The sequence below is a fragment of the Musa acuminata genome, chromosome BXJ1-5, assembly GCF_036884655.1.
Source record: "Musa acuminata AAA Group cultivar baxijiao chromosome BXJ1-5, Cavendish_Baxijiao_AAA, whole genome shotgun sequence".
Lineage (NCBI taxonomy): Eukaryota > Viridiplantae > Streptophyta > Magnoliopsida > Zingiberales > Musaceae > Musa > Musa acuminata.
The window spans coordinates 41,700,001-41,723,439 of NC_088331.1; the positions used below are offsets into that span (position 1 = coordinate 41,700,001).

Consider the following 23,439-nt stretch of genomic DNA (forward strand, 5'->3'; position numbering starts at 1 on the left):
CCTGTCTCGCCATGAAACAACGTAGGAAAGGGCGACACTTGGCTATCAAAATCGAGTTCCTGGAACTGCTACCGATTGATATCTTGGTCCAAAGCCGACCTTGCTGTGATGGGCCTTCTGCGACTCGTACAGCCTGCATTGCAAGAAGTCTCGACTCAGAGCGAGAAGAAAAAGATGTCTTTTGAGTGTGTCGATCAAAAACGATAAATAGTTAATGCAACATCTTATACCAAATAATGATCAGAATTAGTACATCAATGATTGATAAGGGTTGTCACAAAATAAATCTGTAATATGAAAACATTAAGACCAAGGATTTAGACATAATCTATCTTAGATCGAGAATAAGTACCTTTATTTGCAATGCTTATGTCGAATTGTATACGTGGATGCCTCCAATCCGTGCTTTAAGTTAGCCCCCTTCGCCTCTCTCTCTCTTACCACTTCCGATAAGGCTATCGTAACTGACGGAGTTATGTTCTCAAACATGTTAAAACACAATAAGCCCAAGAGGGGAGGGAGGGTGGAATCTTAGATATTTTCTTCCATCAAGGTCAATATCTAAATTTTTTTATATCAATAAATATTGATATTTAGATTTTTTTTATTAGAATCTAATCATTATCTTTAATAAACTAAAGAAGATATAAAATAAGCATTCAAAATCATAATAATAAAATAAAATTTTATTTTTAAAATAATTTTACTTGATTGGATTATAAGTTTTGGAAAAATTAATTTATACGTGCATATTTTTTTAGAAAAAATATCGATATATCCATTAAATATCATAATATTATAATAAGTCAATCTATTAATATATGTCATTTGTGTCATTTGTGTTATAGTTTCTTTTATATACTATAAAATCATCAATCCGATCGAATACGGTTCATAATAACTTATATAACTTATCTGGTTAAAATAATCATATTATCAAGTACAAATATAATATATATATATATATATATATATATATATATATATATAAATTGAATAGCAAAAGCTATGATTATTTATGAAAATAATAATATCAATTATAATAACAACTTAGACAAGCATCATCATATTGTTAGGAACGAGTTGGCACTAAAAGAGGGGGTGAATTAGTGTAGCGGATAAAAGCATATCGGTTCGAAAAATCTTTATACGATAAAACCCGTTTCGGAAAGATATTAACTTTGAAAGCGTATGGAAGGGTGTGCAGCAAAAGTAATGAGGAAGTACAACGGTTTGTAATAAAGATAAACAGCAAAATAGAAATGCAAACCATTTTATAGTGGTTCGGTCATCGTGACCTACATCCACTTCACTTATTCCTCTTCCTTCGAAGCCACTAGCATCCACTAATGATCTTTTTTCAACGGACGAAGATCAACTACCCTTTTATAACACTCTTCTCCTTTTCATAGGTTTAGGAGAACCTTTTACAAGCACACACTCCTATCTAAACAAAATTCTAAGTTTAAGCTAGAGGAGGGGATCTCTCAAGTAATTTCTACAGCATTTTCTTACTTTTAAGTTCTTTGTGCTTGTGTATGTTAACTAGGGATGAGAGGGGTATTTATAGGCCTCAAGCTGATTCAAACTTTGAGTCTAAAAATATCTCATCCTGGGTCTTCAATGTACGATTGGTGCCACCGCTTGTAGCCTGACACTCGGTGGTACCACCTCCCAGTCTGGTGGTACTACTACCTAGGAGACTATGTCTGGGCAGTACCATCGCCCGACAGCCTCGGAGACTGAGTTTGGGCGGTACCACTGCCCAGACTAGTGGTACCATCGCCTGACATAATCTCAGAGATTGTGCCACGACGGTTCCATCTGTTAGGTCACTGTTTGGACCTTTCACTTGGCCCAATATAACCCAAACTTGGGCCTAGTTAGCCCCTAATTGAGTTAGTCTAATTAAATTTTAAACCAACTCAATTATACTCTAAACTAACTCAATCTAGACATAATTGATTATAAGCGAATCCTTTGTTGTCCGGCATGTCATTGGTTCTTCCGGCGCTTTGTTCGATCATTGAGTGCATCGTCCTCTCCTTCGATGTATTGCTCAATCAGCATGTTGTCTTCTCATAACATCTGATCTCCTTTGCGTAATATCCAATCTTCTTGGCTTAATGCCTAAATTCATGGACCGAAACCTTCTATCGACACGTTGACCGATCCTTCAGCTCAACGTCCAATCTTTTAACATGTTTACTCTGGCCCAGCATCTAATTCCTCCTATTTTAATCGATTTGTCTCCTCTAATCGAAACTAGTCTTGCGTCACTCAAATGCATATTAAATAAACACTATCAATTGGTTTCATTATCAAAATCTGATATTCAACACGTATATATTATGGGTTAAAAAAAAGATTCATTATAAAAATATGTCCTTCATGTATAGACTTTAGTTAATGAATCAATAATAACTAAAATGGTGCTGAGGTTCCCAATTGATACTTTTTGTTTTTATATTTTTTCCTCTAACAAATAAGTAGTTTATCTTAATGTGATTGGAATGACTTGAGCACTTATTATTCTTTGAAAAAAATTAATATAGTATTATCATAAAATATCATCAAGGACTTGGTAATTAAATCGATGATACAAAGTCTTCAGATGAAATTCTATAACTATAATGCTTAATTTGTAGCCTCAAAATATTTCAGAAATTCAACTTTTGATGATATAATAATATATTGCTTAGTATTATTTTTGTAAAAGTTATCCTGCCGAGTACAAAAAAAAGATATACCTTAAAGTGGACTTCCTATTATCGTGGTAACCCTTAATTAGCTTCTAAAAATCTTGTCACTTTTAGTTAATTGGACCTTATATAAATGAGCATATAATCTTTCATCCCTTACAGATATTATATTATTTTCTTTACTATTTTTCAATACTCTATTCCTAGGTTACTTGAGTATCTACCTAATATTCCAACTACCAAATTTGAACATTTGGTAGACTTCTAATTACACATGTACGAAATATCTTTCCTCTGATTTTTTTTCTCAAGTCATTTTAAGACACTGGCTTAAATTAAAATTTTCATATTTAATTATAGGTGTACCATTCACTTAACAAAGCTACGTATTAAATCTTTCTAAAACTTAGTCAATATTTCTAAAACTTAGTCAATATATCTTTTTTTGAGACGGTTCTAGTAATTTTTGAAATTGATCTCTTTGCTAATAATATAAGTTATCTATGCTAATAATATAAGTTATCTCAGTCATATCAACTATATAAATTTTTTTTATGAGAAAGTTCCTAATTTCGTGCAATAAACCAAGATCACTATTAATAAGTAGGATATACAAAACTAAAATAATAAACTTACTCTAACTAACCTTTTAGATATGTACATTGATCAATAACATTTTTATTAAGTATGAAGAAAGTAATATTATCATGAAACTTTATATATTATTATCTAGAAACTTATTTAAGGTATTTCTTAAGTTTAGAAACTAAATTTTCTTTTCTCCTTTTTTTCGAGTTGCTCCATATAAATATTTTTCCTTTTTGTGAACCCTTTTAGTTGTTCTATATAAATTTTTTCATCTAAATTTTTTTCAGAAAAGTTATTTTCACATTCATCTAATATAAATTAAGATCATAATAAGCTAGTAAGGCCATAACAATTCTTAATGAGTTATTTTTTAAAACTAAAGAAAATATTGTATTATAATCAATGTTTTCTTCCCGAGTAAATCTTTAGCTACAAGTTTAGCTTTATATCATTTTATATTATCTTTCGAGTACAGTTTAGTCTTAAAGACTCATTTACAACTGACTCTTTTATAATTATTAGATAATGCGATAAGTTCCTAAACACCATTTTGGTTCATTAATTTTAACTCTTTTTTTATGATATCATATCATTTTACAAAATCATTACTATTCAAAGTCTTTGAAAATATCAAATGGTCATTTTTTTTATTTTTATATTATAATCTAATTCTTATATATATGCCACATAATTATTAGAAATGATGTGTCTCTTTTCTCTTTAAAATCTATCGATTATGGTTATTCTACAAGTTCATCAAGAATGATATTTTCATCATATAAAAGTTTTTCAATACCATCATGTTATTCATTTTTCTTAATTTGTTCAGTAATTTGAGGAACAATGACTTTTCTCCTATTGGTTTTACCATTTTTCAAAAATCTTATATTATCAAACTCAACTATTCTTGTACTATAGTTAGGAGAATAAAATCTATACTTCTTAGATTTTTCTGGATAATTAATGAAATATCCAAAAATAGTTCTTGATCTAACTTCTTTTCATATTTGTTAAAAACTCTTATCTCTCCTACACAACCTCAAATATATAAATGTCTTAAATTGAATTTCTTACCAATCCATGACTGAATGGAGTTGATTATACTGATTTATTGGGGACTCTATTCAAGATATATATAGCAATATTTAGAGCTTCACTCCACGTAGAGTTAGGTATAAAGAAAAAAACTCATCATACTTCTAACTATATCCATAAGGGTATAATTGTACCTTTAAACAATATGACACTTCTGATAATGAATATTGAGTATAAATATCTTATTTTTTTAAGAATTTAGTAAATGATTTTTTTTAAGAATTTAGTAAACGAACAAGGATTTCGACTTAATTCATCATATTGATCATAGAATTTATCACCCCTATCTAACATCAGAATTTTGGCATTTCTATTTAGTTATCTCTCAACTTCATATATGTACACCTCAATGATGTCAACATCATAAGATTTTTCATGTATCAATTATATATATTTATATCTTAAAAAGTCGATAATAAAATATCTTTCTCTACTAAAACATAAAATGTAGAGCAATTCACAAATATTAGTTTGTATAATCTCAAGGAGTTTTTTTCTTCTTATAATATTTTTCTTGATGTGTTTGGTTTACTTTCATTTAATGCAATCTATACACATATAAAAAACAGCAAGGTTTAGATTTTTTAAAATTATATCTTTTACTAGTCTCTCAATCTTTTCTTTGGAGATATGTCCCAAATGTGTATGCTACAAGATGGAGGAATTTTTATTAATGGAACTATGTTTTATTCCAATATCCAGTTGTCAAAGTTTCTTTTAACTCAGGATTCAAATTAATTCCATATAAGCTATTATGTAGAATGTAGAACTAACTTTTATTGAACCATAAAAATATTAAGTTTTTTAAAACCAAAAGAAAGAATGTACCCTAATTTATCCAATTTAGAAATAAAAACTAAATATTTAAAAAATAAAGGAATGTAAAAAAGTATATTTAAGAGCCATCATCAAGTGATTTTTCTTGAGATGTAAGTAATAAGTTCTTGCTACTGCCACGTTTGTTTTGAGATAATTTTTTTATAATAATAAATCTTTTAATTATTTTTAACTTCTGAATTAAAATAAATCCATACAAATTATTAGTAATATAAGTCAAAGAATCAAAATATATTTGCCAACTATTAGAAAGGATTTCAATAATGTTTGATTTAAAATATACAAAGGTAAATGTTCTATCTCAGTTTTTGAACCCAGCATTATATTTAACATAATGATTCTTCACATATTCTTTCTTCTAAAACAAACGTGACACTTTATTGTGAATATTTTTTTTCTGAGTAAAATTTTTAAATCCAATGAGCTTCTTTGGTGGATAATACTTTATCTTTCTTTTTTTATTACTAGATCCTTGAGAACCATTGAAAATATCATGATTTTTTTTTGCTTTAATCTTAATTCCTCCTCCACACACTTATTAGTTAATTCATTCAAGTTTCATCGATTTTTATTTATATTATAATAGATCTTGAATGACCCAAATTATGAAGAAAATGAATTAAAAGTAAATTACATAAGAAAAGACTCCAACATTGATACATTAAGGTATTAAGCTTAGCAACTTTATTTACCATATAGAGAATATAATTTTTAATTCCTCTAGTATCATTATATTGAGCTGAAGTTAATTTTTTCATCAAGGTATCTTGAAATGCTTTTCAATAATTTTTAAGTATTCCACTATACTATTTGTTAATAAATTATTGATATTATTTGTAATTATTATTCTTATGAACATCAAATTAAATCTATTAGATCTTTTCTAAATATTTATTTCATTTACTTGTTTCATAATAATATTAATAAGCAATACAGGATAATAAGATCTAATTCTCAACTATAAACTAGGATGTTAGATGCTTGAGTATATAAGAAAAGAGAAAGAATTACTGAAATTATAAAATAAAAATAATATTAATGATTTTAGTTTTTAAATTATGATAAATTATTGATATTATCTACATTTCTTGCTTGAGTAAAATATTGACATATCTATTATTTACTTAAAACTATAATTATGAAGAGCTAATACTACCAGTATATCTTAGTGTTATTACCTTTAGGTATATAATCCTAATTTACGTGGCTACTAAAATAATATTATCCTTCCCCACCATATAAGTAATTAAAGAAGAATCTCCTTTAAGATTATCAAAATCTCTTAATTATGGGTGTAATTCATGTTATTTTGATGATCATAAAATTAATAAAAATATAAAATAAATAATAGATCATTTATTATAACATACATCTATAAGTCTACTAGGCCATTTTGGTGGGTACCAATCATATAAAACCTATAGATATAAATTATAAATAATATTTATTTAATTCTTAATTCTATTATTATGTAAAATTTATTTAATAAAAAAATCAATAATTAAACATAAATTTTAATAAGCACAATAAGATAATAGCAACAATCAAGAATAAATATCATGCTTTCATGTAAAAAATAATAATATTTTATAATAACCACATAAATATCTAAAATAATAATAATCAAAATTTTTAAATAACATAAGCAATTAAATTTGACAATAATAAATTATGTCACATGGATAATAATAAAATATCTATCATTTATTTTCCATTTAATTTTGATAAAAATTATTTATCAGATTTAATGACATTATTTTTTTATTATTAAATTATCACTGTTGGAAGAATAATGTCATAGCAGAAGGGTAAAAGAATAAAGGATATTAGCTAAAAATAAGCAACATAAAAGGGTAAAATTGGAATTTTGCTGGCCAAGGATGTTATTTGGAAATAGGCAACTCATAAGGACAAAATTGGAATTCTAATGATTGAGGACATCAGTCAAAAATAGTTAATTTTGAAGGGCAAAACTGGCAAAATGGAACCAAAGGATATAATTAGAAGGGGTAAAATTGACTTTGGGTGGAGTGGAAACCGTAAATCCCAAGGCCCTCCGGTATCTGCAGCAGTTTTTGATGTGTTCCACAACCGGCTTCCGCTGACGCTCCTGCCAGCCACCGGCCACGCACGCTCTCCGTGGCCGTCCGACAACTTCCTACATTGCGGCGCATCCTTATAAGGGACCGTCGTCCGCTGCCGCGCAGCAATCTCGTCACCGCGGCCACTCCGTCGTATGATCGTCACGTGCCACATCCCATCGATCGCCGCCGTTGCATGGTCAATTGTGGCCGGTTCCTCAATGCGACGCCCGCATCGACGCTGAAACCCAAAGCAGATCCTTCACCGATATGGCTACCGGTTTCCTGACCCGTACCACTGTCTACTGCTGCCTAAACTTCATAGCCGCCAGTGCCGGCACACATCAGCGGTCGGGGTCCTACTACCGTGACGCTCGAGCCGTTGTCGGCAGTCGCCCACAGCAGGGGCGCCGCACACCAGCAGAGTAGCCATAGGAGACCGTCGCCCGTCATAGCGCCGCCGCATGCAGCAACGCTACGACCCAAAGCAGCCGCTGCCCATGGCCGGGCCAGCGACCACAGTAGGTCGTCGACCGATCGCTGGGCTGCCTCCGACAGCAGCGATGACCCCACCACATGCAGCAGGCCGTCGCACCCCACTGCAGCGACTGTCGACCAATCGTCGCACCTTCAATGACAAAATGCTGCTGACAGAAGTCCGCGGTTCAAACAAGCATGGCTTTCTAACATAGTTTCACCCGCGTTGCATCGTTTGCAAGCACACAATGAGCACGGAGGGGTAGACTTACCAATCGAACGTTAGATTAATTGAAAAACAACGTTAATCCGATATTAAAATAATAATTTAAAAGATTAATATGATCTAAACTTTTTTTATGATTTAAGATAATTAGATTTCATTAACTTATGATCTGGATACCAATTGTTAGAAAATAAATCTTAATACGAAAATATTAATGCGAAGGATTCAAATCTAATCTATCTTATATCTGAAAAAAAAAAGGCTCTTTATTCTGCATGCATATGTCGAATCATATACCTCGATGTTATTATGCCTTCAATCCCTACATAGAGCTACACCCCTTTGCCTCTTTCTCTTACCTTCTATAAGGTCATTATAATTGATAGAGTTGTGTTCTCAAAGTGTATATAAAACATAATAAGCTTTGCTTCTTTATAGGTGAGAGAAGGAAGAATCTTTTCTCCCCAAAGTACAAGACGAGCTTTAGGAGCAAGAGCTCGGGCTCCTTTCTGTCGACTCAGTGACATCCACCCTATGACTATTAAGTCTCTGGGTCAGAGATCGAGTCAAGTCCTATAGGGTTTCTGCGATTCAAGTCGATCAAGGACTAAGGTGTAGAAATGAAATTTTTGATATTCCCTTTCATTAAGATCTCAGAATAAAATTTAATGATTATCTTTAATATATCTTCTCAGTTAGGTTATGGGTGACAGATATAATTTACAGTCGTATCTTACTCGATTAGAAGAATGTGGAAACAACATCTCGATGTCCAAAAACCTCGTGTCAGGAACTTTTCAGTAACTTGGCCACTAAATCATGGCATGACAGGTGACGAGGAAGATGGGATAAGGCGTAGATGTTAGTGTCAAGAGACATATAGGCAGGTGGAAGACGTCTCAGCCACTTCTCCTGTGGGCAATCTTTGCAGCCATCATGAGTCCCACTCGTAATGCTTCTTGTCTGCTTTCATATGTAGCGGCCATAGAATCATCCTTCGAGGGTTGATGTCAACAATACTCTCCTACTCTTAGCTTCACTTTCTTCCTTATCTAATGGGCATATGATCTCAGAACTCATCATAGAGGCAGTCATTTGCACATGCAGATATGTGTGCAGTTTGATATGGATAGTAATTACGATAAGACTCGACTGACGTCAGCCGACGCCTCACGCCTAGATCGACGCGACTGTACTCGGTCAACCGAATCAGAACACTGGCCGAGGCGCATTAACACATACTCAGGCTAGGTTCTTCACGCCACGCCAACCCCCATGTCAGACGCTATCAGCATGCCTCCTGCAGGCGGGCACATCAAGTAACACCAAACTCTCCTATAAATACCCTTGCATCCTAAACGGAAAAGCAGAGACAGAAGGGTGGAGACAGAAGGGCGAGATACACACAAACACTTCTTCATCCAAAACCCCCTCCACATCTTCCTCTAACTTGATCATCGGAGGGGTCGGGTCGAGCTTCCCGACCCGACCTTTGTGCAGGTGTGAAGCTGAGGGTCCCCGCTAGACGCGCAGACGACGAGCCCCTGCCCGGAGGAGACGGCGACCCCGTCCCAATCGAACCATCGCACCGGACTCGCGGGATCGAGGCACACCCTGGGAGATCCCCGTCGTCCGGACCCGAACCGAGCCGCGTTGGCCCCGAGGCCACGACTCTCAGGTTGCTTACCGCAACATTTTGGCGCTAGAAGGAGGGCCCGGAATGTCGGGTGATCACCCGAATGGCTCACATTGCTCGAGCCCACCTCAGGGCGACTTGGCCGCTTGAGTCGTGTCCCTCGGCCCGAGCCATGTCCCTCGGTCGTAGACTGCCGAGCCCACCTTAGGGTGGCTTGCCCGCCTGAGTCGTGTCTCTCGGCCCGAGCCACGTCCCTCGGCCATAGATTGCCGAGTCCACCTCAGCGCGGCCTGCCCGCCTGAGTCACATCCTTTGGCCTTTGCCATATCCCTCGGCCACATATTGCCGAGCCCACCTCAGGGTGGCTTGCCCACCTCAGGGTGGCTTGCCCACCTAAGTCATCCTTCGGCCTTTACCAGATCCCTCAGCCACAGATTGCCTAGTCTACCTCAACGCGGCCTGCCCGCTTGAGTCACATCCCTCGGCATTTGCCAAACCCCTCGGCCACAGATTGCCGAGCCCACCTCAGCGCGGCTTGCCCGCCTGAGTCGTGTCCCTCGACCCGAGCCATGTCCCTCGGCCATGGATTGCCCTAGTCCACCTTAGCGCGGCTTGCCCACCCTGAGTCGTGTCCCTCGGACCGAGCCATGTCCCTCGGCTATGGATTGCCCTAGTCAACCTTAGCGCGGCTTGCCCACCTGAGTCGTGTCCCTCGGCCCGAGCCATGTCCCTCGGCCATGGACTTCCCTAGTCCACCTCAGCGCGGCTTGCCCGCCTGAGTCGAGTCCCTTGGCCCGAGCCACGTCCCTCGGCCATGGACTGCCCTAGTCCACCTCAGCGCGGCCTGCCCGCCCAAGTCACATCCTTCGGCCTTTGCCTAATCCCTCGGACATAGACTGCCCGAGTCCACCTCAGCGTGGCCTGCCCGCTCGAGTCACATCCTTCGGCCTTTGCCTGATCCCTTGGACATAGACTGCCGAGCCCCCCTTAGGGCGGCCTGTTGCCCGAGACCACGCCTGCGCGGCCTGCCCACCTGCGCGGCCTGCCCACCTGCGTCGTGCTACTCAACCGCATGACGCTCGAGACCACGCCTACGTTGTCTGCCTGCTTGCATCGTGCTCCTCGACCACATTATGCCCGAGATCACACCTGCGCGGCTTGCCCGCCTGCGTCGTGCTCCTCGGCCCCATATTTTCGAGACACACCTTCTCGGCCAGCCCGCCTGCGTCGTGCTCCTCGGCAGCATGATGCCCGAGACCACACATGCGCGGCCTGCCCGCCTGCGTCGTGCTCCTCGGCCCCATGCTCTCCGAGACACACCTGCGCAGTTAGCCCGCCTGCGTCGTGTTCCTCGGCTCCATGCTTCCCGAGATCACACCTGCGCGGCTAGCCCGCCTGCGTCGTGCTCCTCGGTAGCATGATGCCCGAGACCACACCTGCGCGGCCTACCCGCCTGCGTCGTGCTCCTTGGCCCCATGCTCTCCGAGACACACCTGCTCGGCCAGCCCGCTTGCGTCGTGCTCCTCGGCTCCATGTTCCCGAGACACACCTGCTCGGCCATCCCGCTTGCGTCGTGCTCCTCGTCTCCATGTTCCCGAGACACACCTACGCGGCTAGCCCACTTGCGTCGTGCTCCTCGACTCCATGTTCCCGAGACACACCTACACGGCCAGCCCGCCTGTGTCATGCTCCTCGACGTCATCTTCCCGAGACACACCTGCGCAGCTAGCACGCCTGTGTCGTGCTCCTCGGCTCCATTCTCCCCGAGACACACCTGCGCGGCTTGCCCGTTTACGTTGTGTTCCTCGGCTCCTCGGCCCCATGCTCCCTAAGACACACCTGCACGACCAGCCTGCCTGCGTCGTGCTCCTCGGCTCCATGTTCCCAAGATACACCTGCGTGGCCAGCCCGCCTGCATCGTGCTCCTCGGCCCCATGCTCCCCGAGACACACCTGCGTGGCCAACCCGCCTGCGTCATGCTCCTCGGCTCCATTCTCCCCGAGACACACCTGCGCAGCTTGCCCGCTTGCGTTGTGTTCCTCGACTCCTCGGTTCCATACCCCCCGAGACTCGCCTGGCCAGCCCGCCTGCGTCGTGCTCCTCGGCTCCATTCTCCCCGAGACACACCTGCATGGCTTGCCCGCTTGCGTTGTGTTCCTCGGCTCCTCGACCCTATGCACCAAGACCACACCTGCGCGGCCAGCACGCCTGCGTCGTGCTCCTCGGCTCCATTCTCCCTAAGACACACCTGCGCGGCCAGCCCGCCTGCGCGGCTTGCCCGCTTGCGTCTTGCTCCTCGGCTCCTCGACTCCATGCTTCCCGAGATCACACCTGCGCGGCTAACCCGCCTGCGTTGTGCTCCTCGGTTCCATGCTCCCCGAGACCGTGCCTGCGCGGCCAGCCCGTCTAAAAGCTAAAGCCATGCCTCGGACTCCCGTTACAACGTCCGACGCATAGATTCTTTCCGGGGGGAATATGATATGGATAGTAATTACGATAAGACTCGACTGACGTCAGCCGACGCCTCACGTGTAGATCGACGCGACTACACTTGGTCAATCGAACCGGAACACTGGCCGAGGTGCATTAACACCTACTCAGGCTCGGTTCTTCACGCCACGCCAACCCCCATGTCAGACGCTATCAGCTTGCCTCCTGCAGGCGGGCACGTCAAGTAACACCAAACTCTCCTATAAATACTCTTGCATCCTAAATGGAAAAGGGGAGACAGAAGGGCGAGATACATACAGACACTTCTTCATCCGAAACCCCCTCCACATCTTCCTCTAAGTTGATCGTTGGAGGGGTCGAGTCGAGCTTCCCGACCCGACCTTTGTGCAGGTGCGAAGCCGAGGGTCCCCGTCGGACGCGCGGACGACGAGCCCTTGCCCGGAGGAGACGGTGACCCCGTCCTGATCGGACCATCGCACCGGACCAACCTTGCGGGCTCGAGACACGCCCCAGGAGATCCCTGTCGTCCGGACCCAAACCGAGCCGGGTCGACCCTGAGGCCACGGCTCCCAAGTTGCTTACCGCAACACAGTTCATCTTTACTTTGAACATGATGTGCTGTGACTCTTCTGCATCATAAATTCTGCATGTCTTATTCTAATTATTGAAAGGTGCTTGTAAAAGTAACAATGAACAAGAAACAATAATTTCTTTTGCATTTGCATCACCTTCAAGATTAAGACATGAAACAACACAATGCTGCAATCATGTGGACAGGCCAATTGATCTCATTTGCTAGATTCCAACACAGTGCTTTCTCACAATGAAGCAATAGGTAGAAGTGCAAACATGCCCAACAAAAGGAAAGTATAACCCCTTATACATTTGTAAATATTTATGTATATCAAACCTAAATAAAGGTAGGTTGTTATATAACAATCATCATAATTTTTTTATCAAAATTAATGTGAAAAAGATTTAAATAAAGGGACCCTATCATTATCTGCCCAATCTCACACTTTGTTTTGGGGAGGTTGCTTCTCTCTGGTCATCTTCACCATGAATGTTTCCATTCATGTTTATCCAAAAGGGAAGGGAGTGGTGGTTCCACCAGATGATCTTCTAAGCACAACCTGCCTGCCAAATTGGCCAACAAGTGGCAGAAGTTGCACTCTTGTTTGACTCTTTATATATATATATATATATATATATACTTGATGTCTGTTACTAATAAGGTCTTCTGGTTTAGTCAGGAACAATCACCCTTACCAGTCTGTTACCTCTTAGAACTCAAAAAATGAAGTGGGTATCAAAAGATGGTGATTTTTTTTTCCTGCCTTGCAAAATGTAATCAGATTTGGAGGATCTAATCTGCAACTGAATATGTAACTATTTAGTCAACTAGAAGACATGATGTATTTCATAGAAAATAATATAAAACTATTTATACCTTAATATAAAACTATTAGATATGCTTTAAAGCCACTGAGTTCTTAGCAAATAATATAAACCTTAATGGATTATGTGAAACCGTTGATTGTGAAACCTTTACTGTCTTTAAGAGACAGTTCAGCAGCTGTTTGGGAGCATGCTTTAATCCTATAATATTACATAATAATATTTATGCTGCTGTTCCAAGCATTCCTCGTCAAAAGTTGACTTCAACATCTGTATCTTAATATCTTAAACTGAATTTGATTCTTTTTATCTCAGTTCTGAACCAATAAGTTATAAAGCTACGACTGCAGCCTCTTTTCCTGACAAAAATCTAGATTTGTTCTTACAGAAATCTTACTTTAGACTATGGATGATAATATCTCGTGTCCTAAAACTTCTCATGGGATTTCTCTCAATTATACTCTTACTCAGAATCATAATCCGACTTATGTATGCTAAAGCTCAAGATATTTTGGAGTTAAATGTAAGTTTGGCTGCATGATATGATCGGCATCGAGGGAAGGTGGGGCTGAAACTGGAAGCGTACTGTGGCTGTGTTGGTGGACTTCTGGAGCCCGTGAGGCAGAGGCGACACAGACGCCGAGACTCCCCGCGTCATGTTGCGCTGCAAAAGCTGCGCCGGTCTCGCCCCCACCGAGTCGCTGCAAGCGATGACGCAGGCCCCGACGCCCCCATTTAAGCCTCTCTGTGGGCGCTCCGAACTCGGAACACTGGGAGAGCTCGACGCTTCGCGCCGGGTCGGGACTCGGATCGGCGTGGCTGGCTCGGCGCCGCTTCCCTGGCCCGTCCGTCCCGCATCGGACGGCTCGGGTGGCCTCGCCTCGTCGCCCTCGGCGATGCCCTCGCCACCCAGCTTCGAGAGCCGCAATACCGGCCTCGCGAGTGGATGGATAGTCGTGGGACCCACTCAAGGCATGACAGGTAATTTCGTCGGTATTTTGTTCATCGGTAGTAAAAGTTTTGCTGAGCCGACGGAGCACCCTCTCAACACGACGGACGGCGCAGAAAGCTTGTGAATGCATTCGATCTTGGCTCTCCATCTGCCTTAAGATCTGCAAAAGGATGGAGTTGGACGGTTGATATGACATCCGCAGGCACCGCTTTATCCATGCAATTTGATTGCTTAGATTACATCGAGGTGGACCTTAGCTGGCGGGGCCCAAAGAGACGGGCCACCGCTCCAGTCCCCTCGCGTACATTAAAGCTGGTGGGTCCCAGAGGCGGCGGGAGTCTGCTGCCTCGGAGAGAGCCAATCATCTCAGGTTCGTTCCTTCGGATAATATCGCTCACTGTCTTGGGCAATTTCTCGGAAAAAAAAATCAATTTTAGATTTTTATAAGAACGTTCTAATTTAAAAAAATTAGATAATATATATTTTTTAAATGATCATCCTACCTTTATAAACCATCACTCTTGGATTACTGAAATCTCTCTTTTGTCCGATCGATTACTCTATATGTAATTTAACCTTGTTGATTCCCCTCTTTCTTTCTCCCCCTCCTTATGTTCATAAGGGATGGCTCCATTGGCTAATCCTTCCCTTGATCATTTGTACATTAGTACTCGAGTTGACCTCATCGACGATCTCTTTTCACGTATGTAAGTAAGTTTTATTGATCGTCCTCCTCCCCTCTCATAGTCATATATGACTCCAAGTGAATAGATCTTATCGATCGTCTTCCTTCCCTTTCTTAATCACTTAGATCTTCGTATATGAATTAGCCTCATCGATCGCTCCCCAAACTTTTCTCTGTATATAAATATTCTTCGTTATTCATCATCTTTTTTGTTCGGGTGGGTCTCTTGGTCTAAAAATGATGCAAGATGGTAAAAATGACATATAGAAAAGGAGGTGACAATGATTTGGATGAGGTAACATATAAAATATTTTACATGGTAGAGATATTTTTTGAGAAGCTTTCAGCAGTACTCGATGGAAAAAATTTAAACTTAGGGGATTTTATGAAAATTCGTCTTTTTTTATATATTTATTTAATTTGTATTTTGTGTTCTTAAATAAAAGCTGGTTTTGTAATTATCCTATCAGCACCGTATCTACCGTACTCCGCACAGTCTCTCTCTCTCCTCCCCGCTTCTCTCTCTTTCTGCACTCTTGAGACGCGAGAATGAGCAAGAATAGTAAGACGGCAGCTGTTTCCTACTTCCGTTCTCCTTGATTTCTCTCCCTCATTTATGACTCTGAGCTCTGTCTTCTGCTTCTCCCGCTGACCCCTTTCTTTCTCTAGAAACATTTGCACGGTTAGAGGAGAAGAGGAGGAGAGGGAAGTTCAAGAAGCTAGGGTTTCCGAGTAATCGTCCGGGGATTTAACTGCACGGTTTCCTTATCTGGACCCGTCCACCAATCCGCTCCGAGCCTAGGGTCTCCCATTCTTGCGAAAGAAGGAAGCTTTCGAGCCTCTCGCTTTCTCTGCACCGTGTGTTGGCGTTTTCTGCGTTAAAGAAGAGAAGAGGAGAGATAAAAGAGTGGAAAAGAGATAAAGGTGGGGTTTTGCTAGTTGGATGAAGCTGAAATGACCTTTGCCACTGCTTATCTCTACCGCTTCTCTGTCTTTTCAGCTAGGCATCGACTTCGGGGCTCCTCCTCCTGATCCGAGCCCTAAAATTCGGATCTTGGGTGGTTCGGGTAGGTTTTTCGCGTTTACAGTGTCGAGAGAGGGAGGGACAGCTCCTGCATGGACGGGAGAGATGCCATGGCCATCTCCGGCCCATCCTCGTATTATATGGCGCATAGAGGAATTCCTGGTCCCGGTGCTGGTTCGCAGCCTGGGCTGCATGGAGCGACGCAGCCCGGGGTTCGGTCGATGCTAAACCCCGGCTCGAGTCTGGCCGTGCCGTCCTCCGGGGTTAGTTCAGCAGCGTTTCAGGTGGAGTCTCCGCCAGCGGTCTCATCCCACGGCGGCGGCGGAGGTGGTGGCCAGGGCGAAGGAGGCAGCCAGGTGGAGCCGGTAAAGAGGAAGAGGGGAAGGCCGAGAAAGTATGGGCCAGACGGGAGTGTAGCTCTGGCTCTCTCGCCTATTTCGTCGTCCGCTCCTCCAGACACAGTGACTGGGTCAGGGTCTGGCGCTCCTGCGCAGAAGCGGGGAAGAGGGCGGCCGCCCGGCACTGGAAGGAAGCAGCAGTTAGCATCATTGGGTGGGTTAAAGATCTCTCTTTTGGCTTTCGTTTGCGAAAGAAGCTCGCTACCTTCTTATGTCCAGTGCCTCTTTGTTGGATGAGCCGAAAGATGCAATGCTACTTTTGTCTGATATGAAGTATGAATCATTTCAATTTGAGCTTTGAGCTTTTGGAGATTCATGGTTCTATTACCAGTGCTAGTACGTATGAGAATCTTAATTGCAGCAACGAAAGGAATCTAATACCATTGCCGTATATTTGTAGCTGCTTCAAAAGATAAATTATTTAAGGCGCTGTGTCTGTGATCAGGGAGATCACCATGTCGTCTCTACTTAAATAAGTTATCGCTCTTTTCCTTCCGTCTCAGGAACTAATTGGTTATGGTGGATACTGTCAGGTTCAAGAATATTATAATAGCTTTTTGTTGGGCATGAGGGAATGTTTTCTATTATTTAATTGCTGTAAAAATTGTATGAAGAATTCTTTGAGTTTAAATAATCGTGCAATCATTCTAATGGTTCATAAGTTAAGGGATGCTCATTAACTATACTTTCTAGAACATTGGTTTGGGTTTATTTTTAAGTGGTTTATCTTTATATGCCACTTGAACTGCCAGATTAGCATCTAAAACCTTCTTTGCTTGCTGCCTTTCGAAAGGTGAATGGGTTGCCGGTTCAGCTGGAATGGGTTTTACACCACATGTCATAACAATTGCAGAAGGAGAGGTATGAATTTTATTGATCTTTTTTAAAATGGACTTTGGATCTATTGGTTATGATTTGACTTCCTAGTTAATTCCCAAAACCGCAGATAATTCCATTATTTGTGCTTGTTGAAACACATTGCTTATTTGAATCAAGACAAACATTGTTTAATGATTTTTGTTTCCTGTGGACTGGTGAAATAGTTATTGTCTGCTTATGTTTATGTGCAACTTTTTATACCCTAAATCTGAAGCATGTTGTGGTAATGTCATCTACTTTAGGTACCCAAACCCAACTTGAGTATTGAGTATGTGTTTTTCTTCCTTGTACCCATTCCATCCAATTAATGGTTACACTAATTTGGCTTAAGCAGGTCAGGTAGGTGTGAGTAACCAGAAGAGCCTGACCTATTATCTAGGACTGAGAATGGTAGGTGCACACAAAATTTACCATATTTGAACCAAGGCCCAGCTAGTTACATAGATAACCTAAACTCATTGAATACTTGACTCGGTTATTTTGTTCTTATGCTAATACCCATTTGAAACTTGAGTAACTAATATAGCTTAAAAAGGTCAGTCAGGCACTAGTACTTTAAAAAAGCCAACCCACTGACATCCCTGACTAATGAATGGAAGTTTTGTACTTTACTTGCCACTGTTGTTAGGTTCAAGTATTAAGCTCTGTGAATTTAGCTTGATTTATGTTGAAGCATTTTCATATCTGCTTTTATGTGTAGCATAGTCCTCTGTGATATTTTTTCCCTTGTTCAACAGACATGGTGGTACATGGTTATGATATTTATATTAATTGTTCTTATGCAGGACATTGCTGCAAAAATTATGTCATTTTCACAGCAGGGACCAAGGGCTGTCTGTATCCTCTCAGCAAATGGTGCTGTGTCTGCTGTGACCCTTCGGCAATCTGCAACTTCTGGCGGCACAGTCACTTATGAGGTTAAGTTCTTTTAATTTTTTTTCCTGGAGCATTTATGTCACTTTTTATATCAATTCTAATATTTTTTTAAGCACTGTTGTGGTTTGCTTATATGACTTAAACTTGGAAGACGCATTTTACAAAAGTACTGATAGTGTGCATATCTTGTAGTTGAAATTAGAAATGTTCAAAAGTTTTTGATAGTGGATATGCTTTTGTCCTCAAATGTAAGTTCAATTTACTGAGTGAATAATCTGTGTCGGTTGCTGTTTAAATTGGGTGATAGAGATGAAGTGCTTTGAGTACTACAAGAACAAATTGTGAATTTTATACATAATTCTGGAAAGAAAAGAACCTATACCAGTTTATGCTCTAACGACAGGATCTGGTGTAACTTGATGATTTTGTTACAAATGGCTTGTTAAAAGTATTATTATCCTTTCCTTTCTAAGAGACTCACCTGACTTGTAATAATTCCAAGAACCTCAGTGCTTTCATTTGCAAGATATTTTTGACCAGTTATCTATGTCATCAATGAAGGTAGTTCTCGTAACAGTACTTTTCTTTTGATACTGCAGCTTGAAAATGAGAGTTAATGGGATGGCTTCTGTTGTATGACATAAGATAATATTTTGTGATTATGTTATGATCTCTATTCTTCAATTATACTCTTAAAAAGAAGAATGGTACTAAATATTGATATGATCTAGAGAAGTTAAACTTGAATACCCAGGGAAATAAAAGGAAACATTTATTTAATTTTATTTGGCACATTTATTTTAATTTTAATTTCGAAAGACCTCAGTCTTTCGAAATATTACTGGTAAATAGTTTTGATTCTGCCCATCCGTTTGTGAAAAACAACATTCACTGGTAGAAGAAAAAAAGGTGCACTATTAGCCAATTAGTATATCCAGTGCCATCCCAAGTGTCTGCTCCATCAATTCATTTTAACTCCTAAGATTTACTCAGGGTCAGATGAGAAGGATTTATTTAGATGTTTGCATGGCTCTTTACTGGAAAACAACCTTAACATTAATATCGTTACCTCTAAGCGGCAAATTATTAAACTGTGGTTGAGATTGATATATTGTATTAATTAATTAACAACCTGGAAAAAGCCCACCGGAAGGTAAAATAGTATAGCATGGCTATATGCACAAGCTGGCCCTTTGCTTTTATGTGCAAGTTGATATAGCTGTATCTTCGTCTAGTCTCAACAATTCAAGGCCCAAGTCTCATAAGGAAAGCGACTGATTTATGACAAAAGTGACACTTGACACCTCTAAATCTTTCCAATGTTTAAGTAGGTCAATATCTGAGCTACCAGTTACTTTCTTATGATGCAAATGGTCTTGACTTGTGCAAACCCTAATTGCATGTTCACCTTAATATCTCGAGTTACCTGCCCTCCCTTTTATTTATTGTTCCCTCCTTTTCAAATTCAATGCTTTTATGAAGTTGAAGAATAATGCAAGAAAAATAGGAAATCGAATATGGAAGAAATTCAGCATTTAGTGAACTTAAGTTGGATAGTTATACTATAATTAACAAGAGATTCTTATTCTTAATAAAATCGGTTGAAACTGCAATAGTGTAATGCTACTAACATGTTGTTTTTGCCCACTGTCATCACAAAATTTTCCTAAATGAGATCTTAGATTGATGGCCATTTGGAGGTTAATGAAGTTTCTTTCTACAACACCACATGTGTTTGCTTTGTGCTTTTGAAGCTTGTTGTATTCTCTGTTTCCAACATGCAATTTTAGTTTTGCCTTGCAATATGATCATAATGTGTTTAGGTTGTAAAAAAAAGGTACAGGGGAACTTTAGCTAAGTTGTTGATCTCCACATTTTCCTGAGTTCATGCTATTTAGCTTATGCAGAATTTTGAACTTGACCAGGGCCGTTTCGAAATACTCTGCTTGTCTGGCTCGTACATGCTGACTGACAATGGTGGATCCCGTAGCAGAACTGGTGGACTGAGCATTTCACTTTCGAGTCCTGATGGCCGGGTAATTGGCGGTGGTGTGGCAGGGCTGCTCATAGCTGCAACCCCTGTACAGGTAACTGCTGTAATCCTTAATAACATTCTCAAGTGTTGGTGTTGTCTGTCCATGTGTGTTCTTGGTGGTATTTGAAGCTCATCTCATACTGATCCATTCCTAGGTTAGCTTTGCCAACATATAAGGCATACAGTGTTGCAACCACATTTTTTCACTGCTGTACCTCTAAATTTGCTTTTCGCTTACCGAGAGATTAAAATGGAAAAAAAGAATAAAAAGTGTTTTCAAATCTTTAATCACATGGATACCTCTGCAATTGAACTCTAATTTTTATCTTCTTTTTCTCGGTACACTGTTCTTACTCCAATGTCAGTTACTTATCTGTTGTATAATCTGCACCTTTGTAAAGGTAATTGTAGGAAGCTTTATTTATGCTGGATCAAAAGCAAAGAACAAAGCAAAAGTCAGCAATGAAACAGGTGCTGAATCTGAACTTCATCAGGTTGGGGATAAGCAAAGTACTCCATACAGTGCGCTTACCAGTCAAAATCTTACCCCTTCTCCGGTCATGGCGGGATGGCCCGGTTCGAGGCAGTTGGATATAAGGAATGCCCACATTGATATCGACTTGACACGAGGATAGCTTGTAATTGTTTACTCAAGTCAAAATGGTGTTTATATGGGTCATCAAGTAGTGACTTGAACAACCACAGGTAGCAACATTCCATGAGACCTGCAGAACTCACATTATTTGCCTGTTTAATCTATCTTATTCTAACATGCTACGACCTCCAGATATCACCCCTCTGATGCTTGCCAGAAGTATTTGTTTTTTTGACTTAAAACTTCTGTATTCAAAGAATCTGGGCTGTGTATCTGCTTAAACTGGCAATGACATGTTATGCTTTGTCATGCTGCTACTTGTGATGGATTGGGTCTGTGCTGTCAATGTGTTGTCGAAAGAGACTTTCCAGCTTAAGTAGCTATTTCTGATGATGATGATGATGATGCACCTTTGTCATCTGTTTGACTTTTTGAAATTGATTGGACAGGCTTTCTGAAACGTGAAATTGTGTTAATATACAAGGCAAAGCAAACATAAATTGTGTTAATATACACTTGTTTCTGTGCAGTTCCCGTGTATTAAGCCAAATTTGTTTTCAGAAAGCTTAACAAACAAGAATTTATGTTGGACTTGTCTGTAATGTGTGTCTCAGGATGAGATTTTGGTTCCTTTTTTCTCCATGTAACAGGAAGAAACTAGATGTAAAACCAGCTGCGTAAACAACAAAAACAGGATGGGATTATAGCAAATCTGATGGGTTTTATGATGGACCTCTAAGCAACTTCTATACGGGCAGTATGCTACATCAAAATTTTCCTGTGATCTGATACTGCCATCTGCAGGCACTTGCTCAACAAGCAAGACAGAGTAGCCCGAGATCCATAGAACGACCGAGCTACTGGAGTGGTTGTCAACGTCCTTAATTAATGGTAAACCAGCATCGATGTTTGAAGACTCCTACACATAATATCACACAGCTTCATATTTCTCAGAACCAATGCACTGCAGATATTGTCGAACAAGAGAATTGGCATTCTGCCACACAAACGACAGGTATAATTATGTGCTTGGCTGTGTAAGAAACAAAATATGCCAATAGAAAAAACGATGGCAAGTCTATGGAAATTGTGAGCCAGTATGACTCGAGCTTGCTGCTTATAGCAGCATATCCAGAGAAGCTGGGTCGAATCGAAAGGATTCATTCTGTAATACGCAAAAAAGCTAAGCAAAACCGTATTTTACGTACATAAAATAAAATTTCTCATCTAAAGATCAATTATCTGAAGTGCTTTCTTTCATTGGAATATTCAAAAGCCAGAGATCTAAGACGATTTGAATAGTCATGCAATCATTGTCACGTAAATCTAACAAAGGATTTAGTAGCAAATGCTGGAGCTATACCAAGATGATTTCGTGCAGGGGTGGGTTTGACAACGTAGCATTGTGTTGGCAATGAGCCCATGCCAGATGAAACAACCATCTTGTGACTGACTCTTCTTTATGATCAGCAACATGCCAAGCTAAGCTAGCAAATTATTGATGCAAGGGGAAGCTAAAACTTTTTAATCAAACATAAAAAATGATACATATAGAATTCAAAACACAATCTTAAAATATGTTTGAAAAATCACAAATCCTAAAAAAAACCCAATATATGCTTTAATGTTTTCATACACCTAAAATAACCTTCATTCGGGTTGAAATTTCCATGGTATTTAAATTAGATTTAGGATTTGATCATGTTGATCCTGACTCACATTGATTTTCTCGAGTCTCTCTTTGTCAGTATTTGTCATCTATTCTTATGGTTTAAATAATTGATATGAGAGTTTGAGAGCTTTAAATCTCTTGATTAAAATTTAGACCAAGATGAAAATAGTCTATCTGAAAGGTATGAAATTTGGTATAATTCACTAAAGTTAGTTCTGCTCCTATGAATTTCATGAATTGGGTTCTAAAAGATGTGAATTGAATCATTAATAGGTAAATAGTCTACCATCTTAAAGTTATTAAAATCAGAAGCATTGAACCTAATAGCACCTTCAAATTGTATTTATCTTGTAAAACTTGAGTTTCATATTTTTCTATATATCTCATATAGGTTATATGAAAAGTAGCAAAGGATTTTTGAATCCACAAAGGAATTCAGTCTCTTTAGGAGATTTACCAAAATCAGAAGACTTAGAGGGTAGTTTTCTTACAGTAGATATTAGACCTAAAATTATAAACTAGGCTTCTAGTTGTTCAAGCCACCTAAAAAATCTGTCCCACTAAACTTTTTAGGTTTAAAAGACAGAGTCATCAAAGGTTTTAAAAAACAATAGATATTAGATCTAAAATTATAAACTAGGCTTCTAGTTATTAATAAATTATTATTTATTAATAGAGCAGAAAAATAATTTGAATAGAATTTTTGTTTCAAACATCTAAATTATTTGTTATGCAGTTGGTTCAGAGCAACCAAATGTTACATACAATAGTTTAACACAATATATGCACAGATGTAATTGGATCAGAATTAACAAATGTAAAATAAATTTTA

General features: G+C 39.5%; 2 protein-coding genes across 5 annotated transcripts in view; one reads left to right on the forward strand and one right to left on the reverse strand.

Moving 5' to 3' along the window:
- LOC103985658 (5-amino-6-(5-phospho-D-ribitylamino)uracil phosphatase, chloroplastic-like) overlaps positions 1–480 on the reverse strand; it is a 1,742-nt gene extending 1,262 nt beyond the window's left edge. The window contains exons 1-2 of one of the 2 annotated variants that reach the window (XM_009403423.3): positions 353–480; positions 1–133 (exon numbers count right to left, since the gene is read on the reverse strand). The exon at positions 1–133 is cut by the window's left edge and continues 1,262 nt beyond it. The gene's annotated coding sequence lies outside the window, so the exon portion shown is untranslated. Of the gene's footprint in view, positions 134–230; positions 306–352 lie in introns of those variants that run through there. The other variant, XM_018825999.2, reaches the window with a different exon arrangement.
- A 15,105-nt stretch (positions 481–15,585) lies between these two features.
- Positions 15,586–21,244, forward strand: LOC103985657 (AT-hook motif nuclear-localized protein 9). 3 transcript variants are annotated; one of them, XM_065184102.1, is made up of 7 exons: positions 15,586–15,690; positions 15,798–16,052; positions 16,129–16,704; positions 17,344–17,411; positions 18,215–18,346; positions 20,231–20,392; positions 20,742–21,244. In XM_065184102.1, exons 3-7 carry the CDS (start codon positions 16,245–16,247, stop codon positions 20,973–20,975), a joined length of 1,056 nt encoding a protein of 351 aa, XP_065040174.1. In that variant the 5' UTR covers positions 15,586–15,690; positions 15,798–16,052; positions 16,129–16,244; the 3' UTR covers positions 20,976–21,244. The 3 variants fall into 3 exon arrangements, with proteins under 3 accessions (XP_065040174.1, XP_065040175.1, XP_009401697.2); XM_065184103.1 differs by having other exon boundaries at positions 15,602–16,052; positions 20,835–21,244; XM_009403422.3 differs by having other exon boundaries at positions 15,605–16,052.
- Positions 21,245–23,439: the final 2,195 nt, after the last annotated feature.